The sequence below is a fragment of the Megalobrama amblycephala genome, linkage group LG7, assembly GCF_018812025.1.
Source record: "Megalobrama amblycephala isolate DHTTF-2021 linkage group LG7, ASM1881202v1, whole genome shotgun sequence".
Lineage (NCBI taxonomy): Eukaryota > Metazoa > Chordata > Actinopteri > Cypriniformes > Xenocyprididae > Megalobrama > Megalobrama amblycephala.
Window position 1 is genome coordinate 36,212,308 of NC_063050.1, and position 13,933 is coordinate 36,226,240.

The 13,933-nt window shown below is 36.3% G+C and overlaps 1 protein-coding gene across 1 annotated transcript; it reads right to left on the reverse strand.

Moving 5' to 3' along the window:
• Positions 1-4,467: 4,467 nt before the first annotated feature.
• gpank1 (G patch domain and ankyrin repeats 1) lies at positions 4,468-13,692 on the reverse strand. The gene is made up of 5 exons (XM_048197254.1): positions 13,562-13,692; positions 13,065-13,319; positions 11,695-11,969; positions 10,754-10,869; positions 4,468-5,222 (listed from the first exon to the last, which is right to left on the reverse strand). Exons 1-5 carry the CDS (start codon positions 13,680-13,682, stop codon positions 4,772-4,774), a joined length of 1,218 nt encoding a protein of 405 aa, XP_048053211.1. The 5' UTR covers positions 13,683-13,692; the 3' UTR covers positions 4,468-4,771.
• Positions 13,693-13,933: the final 241 nt, after the last annotated feature.

The window sequence follows — 13,933 nt, forward strand, 5'->3', positions numbered from 1 at the left end:
TTCTACAACCCTTGTCTGGTTTGTTCTCCCTCACACCGCAACAGCTGCATCTCACTTAAATGTTGCATTCATTCCACTGAGCATCTTTAACCCATTTGTGCCCAAATTTTTCTGAATGATTTCATGCATACAGTCATGTTAATAGTGTCCTATGTTAACATGTTCTGCATTTATTTTCCCCAGGTTTTTTTTTTTTTTTTTTTTTTTCTTAAAAAATGTATTTGAATGTGCGGCAACTATAGTTTCCGGTGGACAAATATGTTGTATGCACCCCTTCAATGTAAATTAAATTAAATAAAAGTTAAATTACATTGTTCGTTAGAAAAAATTACTCCTGTATGTGACCCTGGACCACAAAACCAGTCAGAAGTCGCACGGGTATATCTGTAACTATAGCCAACAATACATTGTATGGGTCAATTTTTAGATTTTTTTTTTTTTTATGACAAAAATCATTAGGATATTAAGTAAAGATCATGTTCCATGAGGATATTTTGTACATTTTCTACCATAAATATCTAAAAAAATATTTTTGTGAATGATTATACATTGTTAACGACTTCATTTGGACAACTTTAAAGGCGATTTTCTCAATATTTTGATTTTTTTTGCACCTTAAGATTCCAGATTTTCAAATAGTTGTATCTCGACCAAATGTCCTATCCTAACAAACCACACATCAATGGAAAGCTTATATATATTCACCTTTCAGATGATGTATAATTCTCAATTTCAAAAAAATGGACCCTTATGACTGGTTTTGCAGTCCAGGGTCACATATAACAAACAAACAAAAAATAAATGAATTAAAAAATAAATAAATAACAATATATATCAATATAAAATATTATGAAAGCAAAAAGCACTAAACAAGACCAATAATTTTGATTTATTAACCCATTAAACACAGTATACCCCATTTCCCCATAATACCACCATTACGTTCTGCTCTTAAAAAAAAAAAAAAAAAAAAAAAAAAAAAAACCTAGACACTTGTAGGGCATAACTAACACACAAACACTGCTCCAGACTAACATTTGAGATCAAGTAAATATTATTAATATTTTAGATGTTTTGTCTTTTGAAAATGTGCATTTGACAGTAGCAGCAGCTTGAGTTGGGACACAGATGTAAATTTATTTTCATTAACACAAACAGTAGAAATTAACCTAATTTTTAAAGGATAAAATTTGAATGATATTAATGAGTTAAAACTCTACTCTTATTAAAATTAAAGGGTTAGTTCACCCCCAAAAAATGAAATTTCTGTCATTAAGCAGTCATTTGTTCATCTTCAGAACACAAATTAATATAATTTTGATGAAATCTGAGAGTCTCGGAACCATTGGCAGCAACTTCATTGCATCTTTTGAAGTCCAGAAAGGTATTAAGACATCGTTATATATAAAATAGTCAACGTGTCTTCAGTGGTTTAACCTTAATTTTATAAAGTGAGGAAAATACTTTTTGTGTGCAAAAACAAAAAACTTTTTTAACAATTTGTTTTTTTGCACACAAAAAGTATTCTCGTCACTTTATAACATTAAGGTTGAACCACTGTAGTCACGTGGACTATTTTAACAATGTCTTTACTACCTTTCTCAAGGTGCAATGACGTTGCTGCCAATGTGTGGTGCAGAAACCCTCAGATTGTATCAAAAATGTGTTAATTTGTGTTCCAAAGAAGAATCTTGCAGAAGAAAGTCTTGTAGGTTTGGGACGACATGAGGGTGAGTAATTAATGACAGAAATTTCATTTTTGGGTGAATTAACCCTTTAACAACTGGTCTTCCATAGTATCATACATTTAGATCACCACAGGTAAAAGTACACATGGCACCTCACTACCATGAGAAAAAGTAACAATATTGTTTATGGTATTTAATCTATAAACACATTGGGCCTCATTCATAATTTGCGCTTAAAACTGACCTTCCCGAAAACTCAACTCCGGATTCACAAGTGTTTATAAACATCAGATTTGATATTTAAACGTGTATATATTAATGAATTCCAATTATTTGCAAACAGGGCGCGCGTGCGCACTCATTCACAATTAGCATAATCCCCGCCTTCTGGACTCCCTTCTCTTGTTTGGCTCCATTATATTGCATAAATGCAATAGAGACTAATAGGCCATATGCCTAACAATAAATATTAAATTAACATGTCCACCACAGTTTTTTTAGTCAGCTGAACAAAATGCCTGCTGCCTAACCCTAATGTCCAGCTAGGGGCGCTTGAGAGGTGCAGTGTTTTTCCAGCTGAGATTCTTGGTTGTTATGATTTGGCATATCCATGGCTGTAACATGTTACTAGTATCTTATTTTGAAGAATATTACTCAATATTATAATGCAATAATTATGTGTGGCGGGCCTAAACATGTCAAAGTCCTGAAAAGTGAAGCCAAAGCATCTCGATCGCCCCCAGGTGGTTGGATGCAGTATAGGTCATAAACCCCGCCTTCTCCATGCAATGGAGACAAACTAAACCAGGGATGGGCAACTTCAGTCCTGGAGGGCCACTGCCCAGCAGAGTTTAGCTCCAACCCTAATCAAACACACCTGAACCAGCTAATCAAGGTCTTTAGATTTAGTAGAAAGTTATAGGCAAGTGAGTTTTTATCAGGGATGGAGATAAACTCTGCAGGACACTGGCCATCCAGGACCGGAGTTGCCCATCCCTGAACTAAACAATCAAATTACACATCAAATATTTCTGACATTGTAGGCAGTTTTTTATCATGTTGATGTTAGTTCAAGTGGTCTTTTTTTTAATTAGTTTGGTTTTATTTTTTTTTATTATTTAATTTGATGCTATATAAAAAGTGGGTTTTGACATCATGATGGACATGTCTCTAGGCAGAAACACACCAAGCCAATGCCGATGAACTAGAGGCGATGAAAGCAGACTGCGGGGTTGGCTCACGTCGGCAGCATCTGGGTCCAAAGATGCCCTGACGCACCAAACCAATGCTCAACAGCCGACGACCAAGTAGCATGTCCGTTCTGCGCCTGCGTAAGATGAAATGCCTTTCCCTACCAGCAGGTGACAGTAGCTGAACAGCCAATCAGAATGATCAGATGGCCCGAGGAGCTCCGACGCCTTTTCAATAAACTTTATCGGCCGACCATCGGCTTGGTGTGTTCCTGCCTTCTGAGCGAAGTAGTCACTGAAGCACCAATTAAATTTTTTTCTGGATCTTCGGGAAGAGATTGAAGCTTTAACTTTACTTTCTTTCGTCCCAGACTAAAATGCATGTTTGAGCTGTTTTAACTGAAAGCAACTTGCACTGCCATATCTTAAAATATGTCAGTGCCATTGTTTTGTCTCAAGATGCACACCAATAATGTTAATGTTAAGTTTTTTTAAGGCACGTTTGTAAAAAATACTTGAATGTCCTAATTGAACTAAGGCCTAATCCTGGCTTAATCTAGCCCTGTCTGTGGAACCGGGCCAATGTGTTGTTCTGCAGTAAACTGTATTAACCAATTCTGTAGGACTGAGGGCGGGCTTGATATCACAGCTCCACTTTGCACTCACTATTGCGCAGACTCGAGACTGAAGATGTCAGTGGCTGCATTCCAGTTCATTTTTTTTATGACCTTCCCACGCTAACTTCACTCAGTCTTGTTGACTCGGATGTACGTTATTGTTTACGTTGCACGAGTGCCCACTACTGGCGGAACTTGTGCAATGGGCTGAATTGGAACGTCCTATGCCCTTGATCACTTGGAAATCCACTATGGAGTAGATTAATTATTTAATTTTTTCCCCTTACCAAATTGTTTATTGCAGCATATGTATATATGTGTGTTTTAAATATTATATAAAAAAATAAATAAATAATATATCAGAGTTGTTTGTGGTGGGGTAAATTAAACGCGATATGTGGTGACGTCACAATTGTGTTGCATTGTGGTACATTAAGCTGCCTGAAGTGTACATACTCCCTCGGTCAAAATCGAGGGAGCGAGGGTCTGTCTATATAAACTTCCCTCGTCCACCTTATGAAGTGGAACACACTTCAAAATGACGGCAGGGATTCCCTCGAGGGTAAGTGCTTAGGGAAGTTCACGAGAGCGTGTCTAAAACTGGAGTGGAACGCAGCCAGTGTCATATTGGCACACTGGTGGTTTCACTTACTACACTGGAAGAGAGTGAAGGTGTGTCGTCCTTTTTTTTTTTTTTTTACACTGTATGGGCAGTTCACATATTATATTTTTTAATAGATAAGCTGCGAACCGTTTGAAATGTATCCCTGGGCCGGATTTGGACAACCCTGCCCTAGATCCTTAGGGATCGTAACAGTTTAAAAATCTATATCATCACCCAGTTTTACTACAAGAAATAAATTAGAAGTTTGAACTCTAATGTGTAAAGAGTGTCATGAGAAAGTACAGGAACCGAATGTATTAAAACAGAATGCAAAAGATAAATCAAAATTTGAGATTGATGACATTAAATACAAAAAACATGAGTTTAATCATATTTTCTAATCCAATTATATTAATGTAATTTGTTGACCACTTTTTTAAGTGTCATCCAGGTCCTATTTATTGTCCGACAAGTGTGTTGTCCTCTGTAAACACATTTATACTCTTTTCTCTTTCCCCCCAAGACACCACTTAGGCTGAATAAAATGTTACTCCCAAAGCAACAGTTTGTTCAGCATTTTCAGAAAAGTAAACACAAACAAACAAAACACTGAATTTTCACTGAAAAATAAGAAGTTTGTGTCATGAAATTCCACACAAGAGCCATGGTAGGTCAGAAGTCAAAGTTAAATGAAGAACGGTAGTCTCTCTCCCATATCTTGTCTTTCTCTTCTTTCTTCTTAAGTTGTTTGGCACTGACCGTTGTTTCTCTCTCCTGTCTCAGTCTTTTTTCCTTATGTAAGTGTTGCACTGCCTGAGGATCTTTGGCCTTGAAGTGAGTGACTTTAGGCTGTGGGGTCACACCATATCCCAGTCCCGCCTGATCTCTCTTTAGTACTGTGCTTACTGGATTTTTGCGGCCGGAATGGACAGGTCCAAGGCCAGAGGAGGGGTCCCAACCCAAGCGGAGCATCATTTTATAGCTAGTGCTGGAAGAAGGCAGGCAGTATTGAGGGGTGGCTGGGGGGCGGAGCTCACTGAACTGATGCAGTGTGGATCTGTTGTGTGCTTCAGTACTGTCTGTGTAATGCACAGCACACACATTACACCACTGAGAATGAACACTGTGGAAACAGACACACATAAGTATAAAACGACAAAAAAAGACTTATTAGAACAGAATTTTAGAGGGTACTTCATATTTTTGCCTTTTCTAAATATAATTGAACATCATGTCAAATATGTTATACATGGGAAATAATATACTCAGATAAAAAGCATAGCATTGAGCATGTTTACTGTACATACAAACTGATATGCTGATAACTCCTAAAAAGCTTTTTGAATTAAACCATTGTCCCAGTTTACATGCAAACCAATAACCTGTCAATGCAAGTAAACTGCATTTACATGACTGTGACTGAGTATTCCATTTGTTATGTAAATTTTGATGTTAAATAAGCAGTATCATTTCGAATGAGAAAATTTTTTATATTTTCATGGTTCAAGGAAGAGACTGTGTTTGTGATATTTCCTAATCCCCCACCGCAAAACACTTGCTCTGTCTGGATGTGCTTAAATCCACAGTAAGGATGCTTTCCTGTCACATATCACACATGCACACTGCGATAAACCGACAGAATGCAAGTTAATGTGTTAACATGCCAGGCGAAATCGGGGTCAAACATCTAGCTGTGTCGACTGGTTTATACTGAAGCCGTTTATGACCTTACTCTGATAAAGGAAAACTGGTTAATGCATTTACATGACCACATGCAGGACCAGATTTATGCATAGGCATTCTAGGCATGTGCTTATGTTTGCACATCCAGTGGGGCGGGCCCAATTACAAATAGGAGAAATAATATATATTTTTAAATATTATATTATTATTATTATTATTATTTCACTTAGTTTAATATTAAATGAATAACCTTTAAAATTTTGCCACGTTTAGGTAGAAACCTTGTATCATATAAACGTCCTATATTGTCTTTTTCTTTTTTATTACTATTGATCACCCTTTACATCTGTCTGTGGGTTTTGTACATTTTAAACCAATGAAAAGTATTAAAAAGAGCTTGTGCCTAAACTCATAACTCCTCTTCAAACTGTCGGTAAAAGACTGTCGGTATCATCTCGGATTCTTTGCAGTGCAAACTTTATAACCTGTAAGGTAATGAAAATGCAATGCGATGCACTTATTGCCTCAGATGCGGCTCTTCTAATGACAAAAACACGACATTCGCTGGTCAAAAACTTTGTAACTTCATTTGAGCTTGATTTTGGCAAAATGTTAATAATATAATGACATATATGATCATATAAAAAGCCACAATATCAACTTCAACAAAAGTGTTTTTTTTTTTTTTTTTTTTTTTTTTTTTAAATACAGTATTTTTTTCCATTTTCTGAAAAGTAGCAGTTTTGGTCATATGACTGACAGCAGGGCAGGGTTTCCTTTTGCCCATGTCACAATAGGAGGTAAATCTGGCCCTGACCACATGCACTGTCGGCTTATTAAAGGGTCATGAAACCCCAGAACACATTTTTTTTGAGATGTGAACCGATATGTACAGGCTGCACATCACTGAAAACACTAAAAGCACTCATTTTTAATAATAAGTGGGGCACAAATCCATGTCACCCGGTTCTGAGCGCTACTCTGCATTTATTCATGAGAATGATGAATTCTTTCAACCCAATCATTGCGCTGTATTACGCATGAGATCGCATTACAGTGGAGAATTCAAACAACATGTAACAACATATAGTGTGCATGACAACGGTTTATGCGCGGAATACCGCAACAAGTTTAACAACGCTCGCAACGTGGATCAAAGTCCATCCTATAAGGACTGGAGTAAGCGTGTTTCAACTTTTTATAGACATATTCCACATAATCTAAACATGAACAGGTACCGTGTATGTGGTTATACATTTAATCACGTCTTCAAATAAAATATATATGCAAATAAGGACACTGATACAACCGTTTTTTCTTCTCCGTGCTCATACTTTAATATTAATCTGTCAATATAATAAGTGTGCTGCAGGTCTGTGCTGTTTTGGTTGTTTTCTCCCCTTTTCCCACCCTCTACTCTCCCACTTTTCCACAGATTTAAACGCCCATTTCTAGAGACTTTAACTCAGCTGTGTGAACGACCAGGCTAAAATAGGGGGGTTTCATAACACTTTAAATGGTACACTATGTAGGCCTAAATTTTAACTGCCCTCTAGCGGTTAAAAACAAAACTGCATGTATTTTGCAGAAGAACATTGTTTTGGTTGTGCTTAGGCTCTGCTTGACTGTGCGGATGAATATGGTTTTCCCACCGCTCATGAAACATTTAATACAAGGCTTAAGAGATAAAACCAGTTTGGACTGAAAGGATCTCAAGCTGACTGGCTTAAGATGTTACAGTATTATTATACCCATAATGGACACTTAAATTCCAAAAAGCCAAGCCTATGTTGATTCTCATTTCATTACGAGCTCTGTTGCATTCTCTTTTTGCCAGCAGACTCTCCTCTGTTCTGCCTTTTTTTTTTTTTTTTTTTTTTTTTTTTTTAAATGGGTGATTCCCCAGTGGTTTGAGATTTACCATGCTCTATCAAACTTTCACAATCATTGTGACATTAACTTATGCCATTCCCACACCATACATACAAAGTAGCTAGAGCAACTTTTCTCTATTTACGATTATGAAGAGACACACATGGGCGAGTGACACATGTACACAAATACTCGCTAGGTCTAAAATATACACACTTATAATAGGCTTACCATAGTGAATCAGGGTAAGACAAAAACACTTTTTGGAAGAAGGAACAATGATGTGTTGACATTCAAATTGTGTTAATTTTTCACCAAAAAAAAAAAAAAAGTTACATAGTGTACCTTTAAAAGGGGTAATGAATTGAGAAATCAACTTTTCCTTGAGCTTTTGATAAACAGTATCTCACAGAAGTGAGTACACCCCTCACATTTTTGTAAATATATCTTTTCATGTGACAACACTGAAGAAATGACACTTTGCTACAATGTAAAGTAGTAAGTGTACAGCTTGTATAACAGTGTAAATTTGCTGTCCCCTCAAAATAACTCAACACACAGCCATTAATGTCTAAACCCCTAGCCACAAAAGTGACTACACCCCTAAGTAAAAATGTCCAAATTGGGCCTAATTAGCCATTTTCTCTCCCCGGTGTCATGTGACCCATTAGTGTTACAATATCTCAGGTGTGAATGAAAAGCAGGTGTGTTAAATTTGGTGTCATCTCTCTCACTCTCTCATACTGGTCACTGGAAGTTCAACATGGTTATAAGATTGCCAAGACCCTGAAACTGAGCTGCAGCACAGTGGCCAAGACCATACAGCGGTTTAACAGGACAGGTACCACTCAGAACAGGCCTCGCCATGGACAACCAAAGAAGTTGAGTGCACATGCTCAGCGTCATATCCAGAGGTTTTGTTTGGGAAATAGACGTATGAGTGCTGCCAGCTACAGTTCATTGAGGGAACCATGAATGCCAACATATACTGTGACATACTGAAGCATAGCATGATCCTTTTCCTTTTCGGAGACTGGGCCGCAGGGCAGTACTCCAACATGATAACAACTCCAAACACACCTCCAAGACGACTACTGCCTTGCTAAAGTATGACCTAACTCCAGAGTATGACCTTGCTAAAGTATGTCTCCAGACCTAAACCCTATTGAGCATCTGTGGGGCATCCTTAAACGTAAGGTGGAGGAGCACAAGGTCGAGGTCATCGTGGAGAAGTGGAAGAGGACTAAAGTGGCAACCTGTGAAGCTCTGGTGAACTCCATGTATGGAAGTAAATTAATCCCAAATGTTTTTGAAATAAAAAGCTTGTTGAATTGCACTAACTGAAAAAAAAAAATGCATTACATTAGCTGTGCTTGCATTTAGATGCATTGTATTTTTAAGGCTTGCATTTTTATGGGCTGAAATTCAACATGGTTGTATATTTAAGCTGTCAATATTTCAATTAAAAATATTTCACACACATTTCCATTATTAAAAATTCAGTAATGTATATTCACCTTTCAGATTTCACTTCCAAAATATTCATTCTGTTTAAAAATACAACCTATAAAATTCAACTAGCAATTTTCAGTCCATTTTATTTCACTTTACAAATTTACACTGTTATACAAGCTGTACACTCACTACTTTACATTGTAACAAAGTGTAATTTCTTCGGTGTTGTCACATGAAAAGATATAATAAAATATTTACAAAAATGTGAGGGGTGTACTCACTTCTGTGAGACACTGTATAAGAGGTCAGAGTTTCAGAACTGAAAACTAAAAACTTGTTAGTCCCATAAAAGTTTTTATTGACACCAGGCCCAGCGAACGACTGATCCTAGAATGTGCCTATCTTAGATGGGTGAAACGCTGCCTACTTCATCATTGCAATGTTAGCCTCGCCCACTGGCCTGTTAGTGAGATGAAGATACTGTTCTAATGCCTGATCTGATATGTAATGATTCATATAGTCAGATATTCTTTGTCTGTATGTCAGTAAATCAAACCAGTGACTAAATGGTCAACTGCACGTTGTTTCTGTAAGTAGGATGAAAATAATCTGTTATTTAAACTGTGATTTAATTATATAAAGAAAGCGATCAAAGAATGCTGGAGCTGTCAATCAAACAGCACGAGTTTTAGTGACTGAGTTCTGCACTTGCACCAAAACTCCCGTTTTATTCATTAAATCTCTTATATCGCATTTGCACAGTTAGCTATGATGGAAGCATTCGTTAGTGTGCAGAAATTGAGATTCAATTACGAGATCACTGCTTTCATGCGCTCAGCAACATGTCTGTGGTTACTTCGGTAAAGTTGGTTTTATATTCGCACATTCGGACTTCTGATAAATTCAGACTTTCCAATAAATGTGCAATAAATTAATGTTTGCGAATTTTAAGCAGCGACATGATATTGACAACCAACGATTGTCAACTTACAACATTTTTCACAGTCGACCAAAATAGGCAAGTATTGTTTTAATGGCATATTTACTTGTGAATGTCCACTGAATGTCCAATGTAGTGTGATTAACAAGGCTATTGAATACGGATGTCCGAATGTGTGAATACAAAACCAACTTTACCGAAGTTCTGTGGTTGGCTGTTCATCATTGCAGCCTTTCATGCCATGATCTAAATATAATGCCATATATCTAAATGTAATTCAGCACTTTTCATGATTAGTTAACCTTAAAAGCTGTAATAGTAAAAACGCACTAAAGAGAGAGTAACACTTGGCTATTTAAAATGGAAAGATGTTAGCCAATCACAGCAGTGGGCTTTTACACTGAAGTCTCACAGCAGACACGCCCCTTAAAACAGAGCATAATCAGAGGGCTAAAATCAGGGTAGCAAAAATGCCTTTTATTTCTAAATTCTACAAATTTTTGATGTAAAAAGCATACTAACATTAAGTGTACCCCAGGAAACAATATAAAACAAACAAACAAACAAAATGCAGTTCATGACCCCTTTAAGCCTAATTGAGTTAAGACCATGCATGTAAATGATAATAATAACTGCTATACTTAAGTGTGAATTTCTGCTGTTCTTGGACATCTGGACACCAAGTTAACTGTAAACCATCTAACCTGTCTCCATTGTTTGTAGTAGGTGTGTGTGTAATCTCTGACACACTAAACTGCTCCAGTTCTCTCACTACATCCTGGTGACCTGCCTCCAGGGCCAGATCCCGAGCATCTCTGCCCTGAGAGAGAAAGAAAAAAGTAAGTTGACAAAACAAGAGGTAATAAGACAAAACAAGAAACAACCAGAGATAATGTTTAGGAATTGATTTGCAAACTATTACATCAATATCAATGGTGTTTCTACAGGATTTTGAGTTTGAAGCAGCAGGACTAGTTTCCATTAGGGATCATCTCAGTGTACTTAATTAGTTTAGCTTAAAGACATACAACTCTTTTAAAGTCATTTTTATGAATATCAGCGTATTGTGTAAATGCTTCACTTCCCTCGTTTTAAATGTTCACATTTTCTCTTTTTGACATCCATTCAGTGGCACAGTAAGGGTTAATATCATTAACTAAAATTAAAGCGCAATAAAGACAAAATAAAATAAAATATAAATATTAAATGAAAAACAAACTAAAACAAAACACTAAACATGAAGCACTAAAATTACTAACTGTAAATAAAAAAAAATAAAAAAAAGACAAAAGCACATAAAATTACAATTTTTGTTTTACTACACCTCCCAGAGATAACATCATATTATTATTAATAATATTAGCTTTATTTTTCTTATTTTCCCAGTTCCAGGGGCGTTAATGTGTAACTGATATTTCAATTGCATAATTATCATAATCAGATAAAAATAATTATCAAAACACTAATTTAGTTAGACTGGCCAACAGTACAATCTGATCTATTTATCTTCACTCCACTATCAATCAACTGACCATATTGACAAATTGCTAAATAAGTATAAGCCAATGGGGGGAAAAAAGCAAATCATCCACTTTTTCAGAAAGGAAGAGGCAGAGAGATTTATTCAGAATTTGATGTTATGCACCTGTTTGTCCACCACTCCCACCCAAGCAGCGCCGTGTTGCAGGAGCAGCCGGACAGCCTCTGTTTTTCCTGCCTTACTTGCACACATCACACCCGTCCAGTAAAAATCATCACGGAAGTTGACATCACAGCCACGCCGCAAGAGGTCCTTCAAGGCCCGAGTGTTGCCCTCCTGGGCACATCGGAGGAGTGCGTGTCCATCACGCTCTGAGGTGCTGACCGGTTGGTTATTAGAAGCTTCTTGTCGTTGTGCTTCTCTTCTTCTTCGATTGGGTCCTCATGTCAAAAGATAATGGGTGATCATGTTAAAACTATGGAGTATTGCATCTTAAACACCTACAATTATTATAAATATGCAAAGATTAAATTTATTAAAGCAGAATACTCATACTGCATAGAATTTTGGAGAGCACAAGTACTGTATAGATCGTATGCGCCAGAAAGACCAAATACAGCCATATTTAGTATTGTGTTTTAGTATTGTGTTAGACCTTACAGTTTTGGGATAGCTCTGTATAGTTCTATGGCATTGCTGTGGAAGAGTAATTAGCTGGTAAAGTGTAGAGTTAACGAAAGTTATCATGAGCATTGTAATGTTTAATGCGGATGATAGTTTAGCAGGAGCGGGGCTACATAAGGTCTATTTATGCAAAAGGAAGTTTAGTAGAAGCCACACTGTACCACTAATTGTGTAAATATATTTACAACAAATATCAACGTGACTTTAAATTTTATTTGCAATCTATTTATGGAAAAATACTAATAATTTAATCATATACTGTATGCTTGTAGACAAATTTCAAATGGAAAAATCCATTAAGGATTTCAGTACGAATGTTCTAACAGTTATGAAGTAACAAGAGCAAAGATTGCAAAGAATTTTAAAATAAATTACAGAAACTACATCTAAGCATAATTTAGTTTTTCATGACCATTTCCCTTTTTTTTTTCTTTTTTTTTTGTAAAATTGTTGCTGCAAATGATAACATACTTAAAGAAAAATATGGTAAGAAAGCTGATTCTTATAAAATATTTACAAATAATAGATGTGTAAATATTGGTGGTCATATGTTAATGTTCATAAGCTTTGTTTCAAAAAACAGTGTTACTCATTATTTGCATAACGCTACACTATTATTCTAACTTTTATCAGTTATCATTCATCAGCTGTATCAATGTAGCAAATATGTGTCAGCTGATAACTAGATTTTTCATTTGACCACTTTTTTTAAATCATGCAAAAAAAGGATTCCAACTTCAGCTGAGTTGTGACCAGGTGAAAAAAGAAGCAAACAAAATCAAAATTAAACAGTGCAGATCAGTTTTAGATGCTGTGATAATTCTCAATCTACTTCTTATATCCATCTCTACCTGCTCCTCTTCTCACTCTCCTTATGGTTGCTGCTTCTCCCTCTTTTGGCCTTTCTCCATCTTTCTCTTGTAGCAGGGTTTGGTAGAAGTGTCTGGCTTCCTCCCCAGTAAGTGTTTGCTTTTCTTCTCTCTTTCTTTCTATCCAGAGAGTTTCCTCCTCTTTAGCTCTGGTAAAGTAGACTGGTTTGCTCATCTTTAACACAGTCTCTGCTAAAGAGGAAATATCTGAGAGATGATGGGGCTGCTGCTTTGAGACTAAAAACAAGAGAAAGAATACAAGCTTTAAAATACTGAATGCCCTCTCATTTTCAGGTCAGTTAAATGAACATCCTTGGATAATAATAGTGTTCTTAGTAACTTAACCGAGTTATGTGCTATTTAGCATTCCACAACTCAGAGAGATGTACAATAGTTACAATCTGTATAATTGCATAAAATAAATTAAAGGAAAGAAACAACAATACACTTTCAATTCCAAGTGAATTTGGGACTAATACCTGCTTGAGCACATCCAGAAAAATGAAACAAACGATGATTAAAACAAAAAAAAAAACCTCCCACTACACGTACGGTAAACACTGTGTTCCTCTTCTTATAGTGATGTTTATTGGCACCCATAGTGTACTATTGCCACCAACTGGTCTGGAGTATGAAGCGTTACAGCCTCTGTGTGGGCACACAACATGTTCTTTTTTTCTTTCTTTTTTTTTATGCCTTTTTTTGAATAATGAACTGTTTAAACCACGATGCCTTATTTTGTATTAATAAGAAATATTTCTTGAGCAACACATTAGACAGCAGAATAATTTCTGAAGGTGCTGGGTAACAGATTAGCCTATATGAAATCTAGATTATGTAATCACATTCCT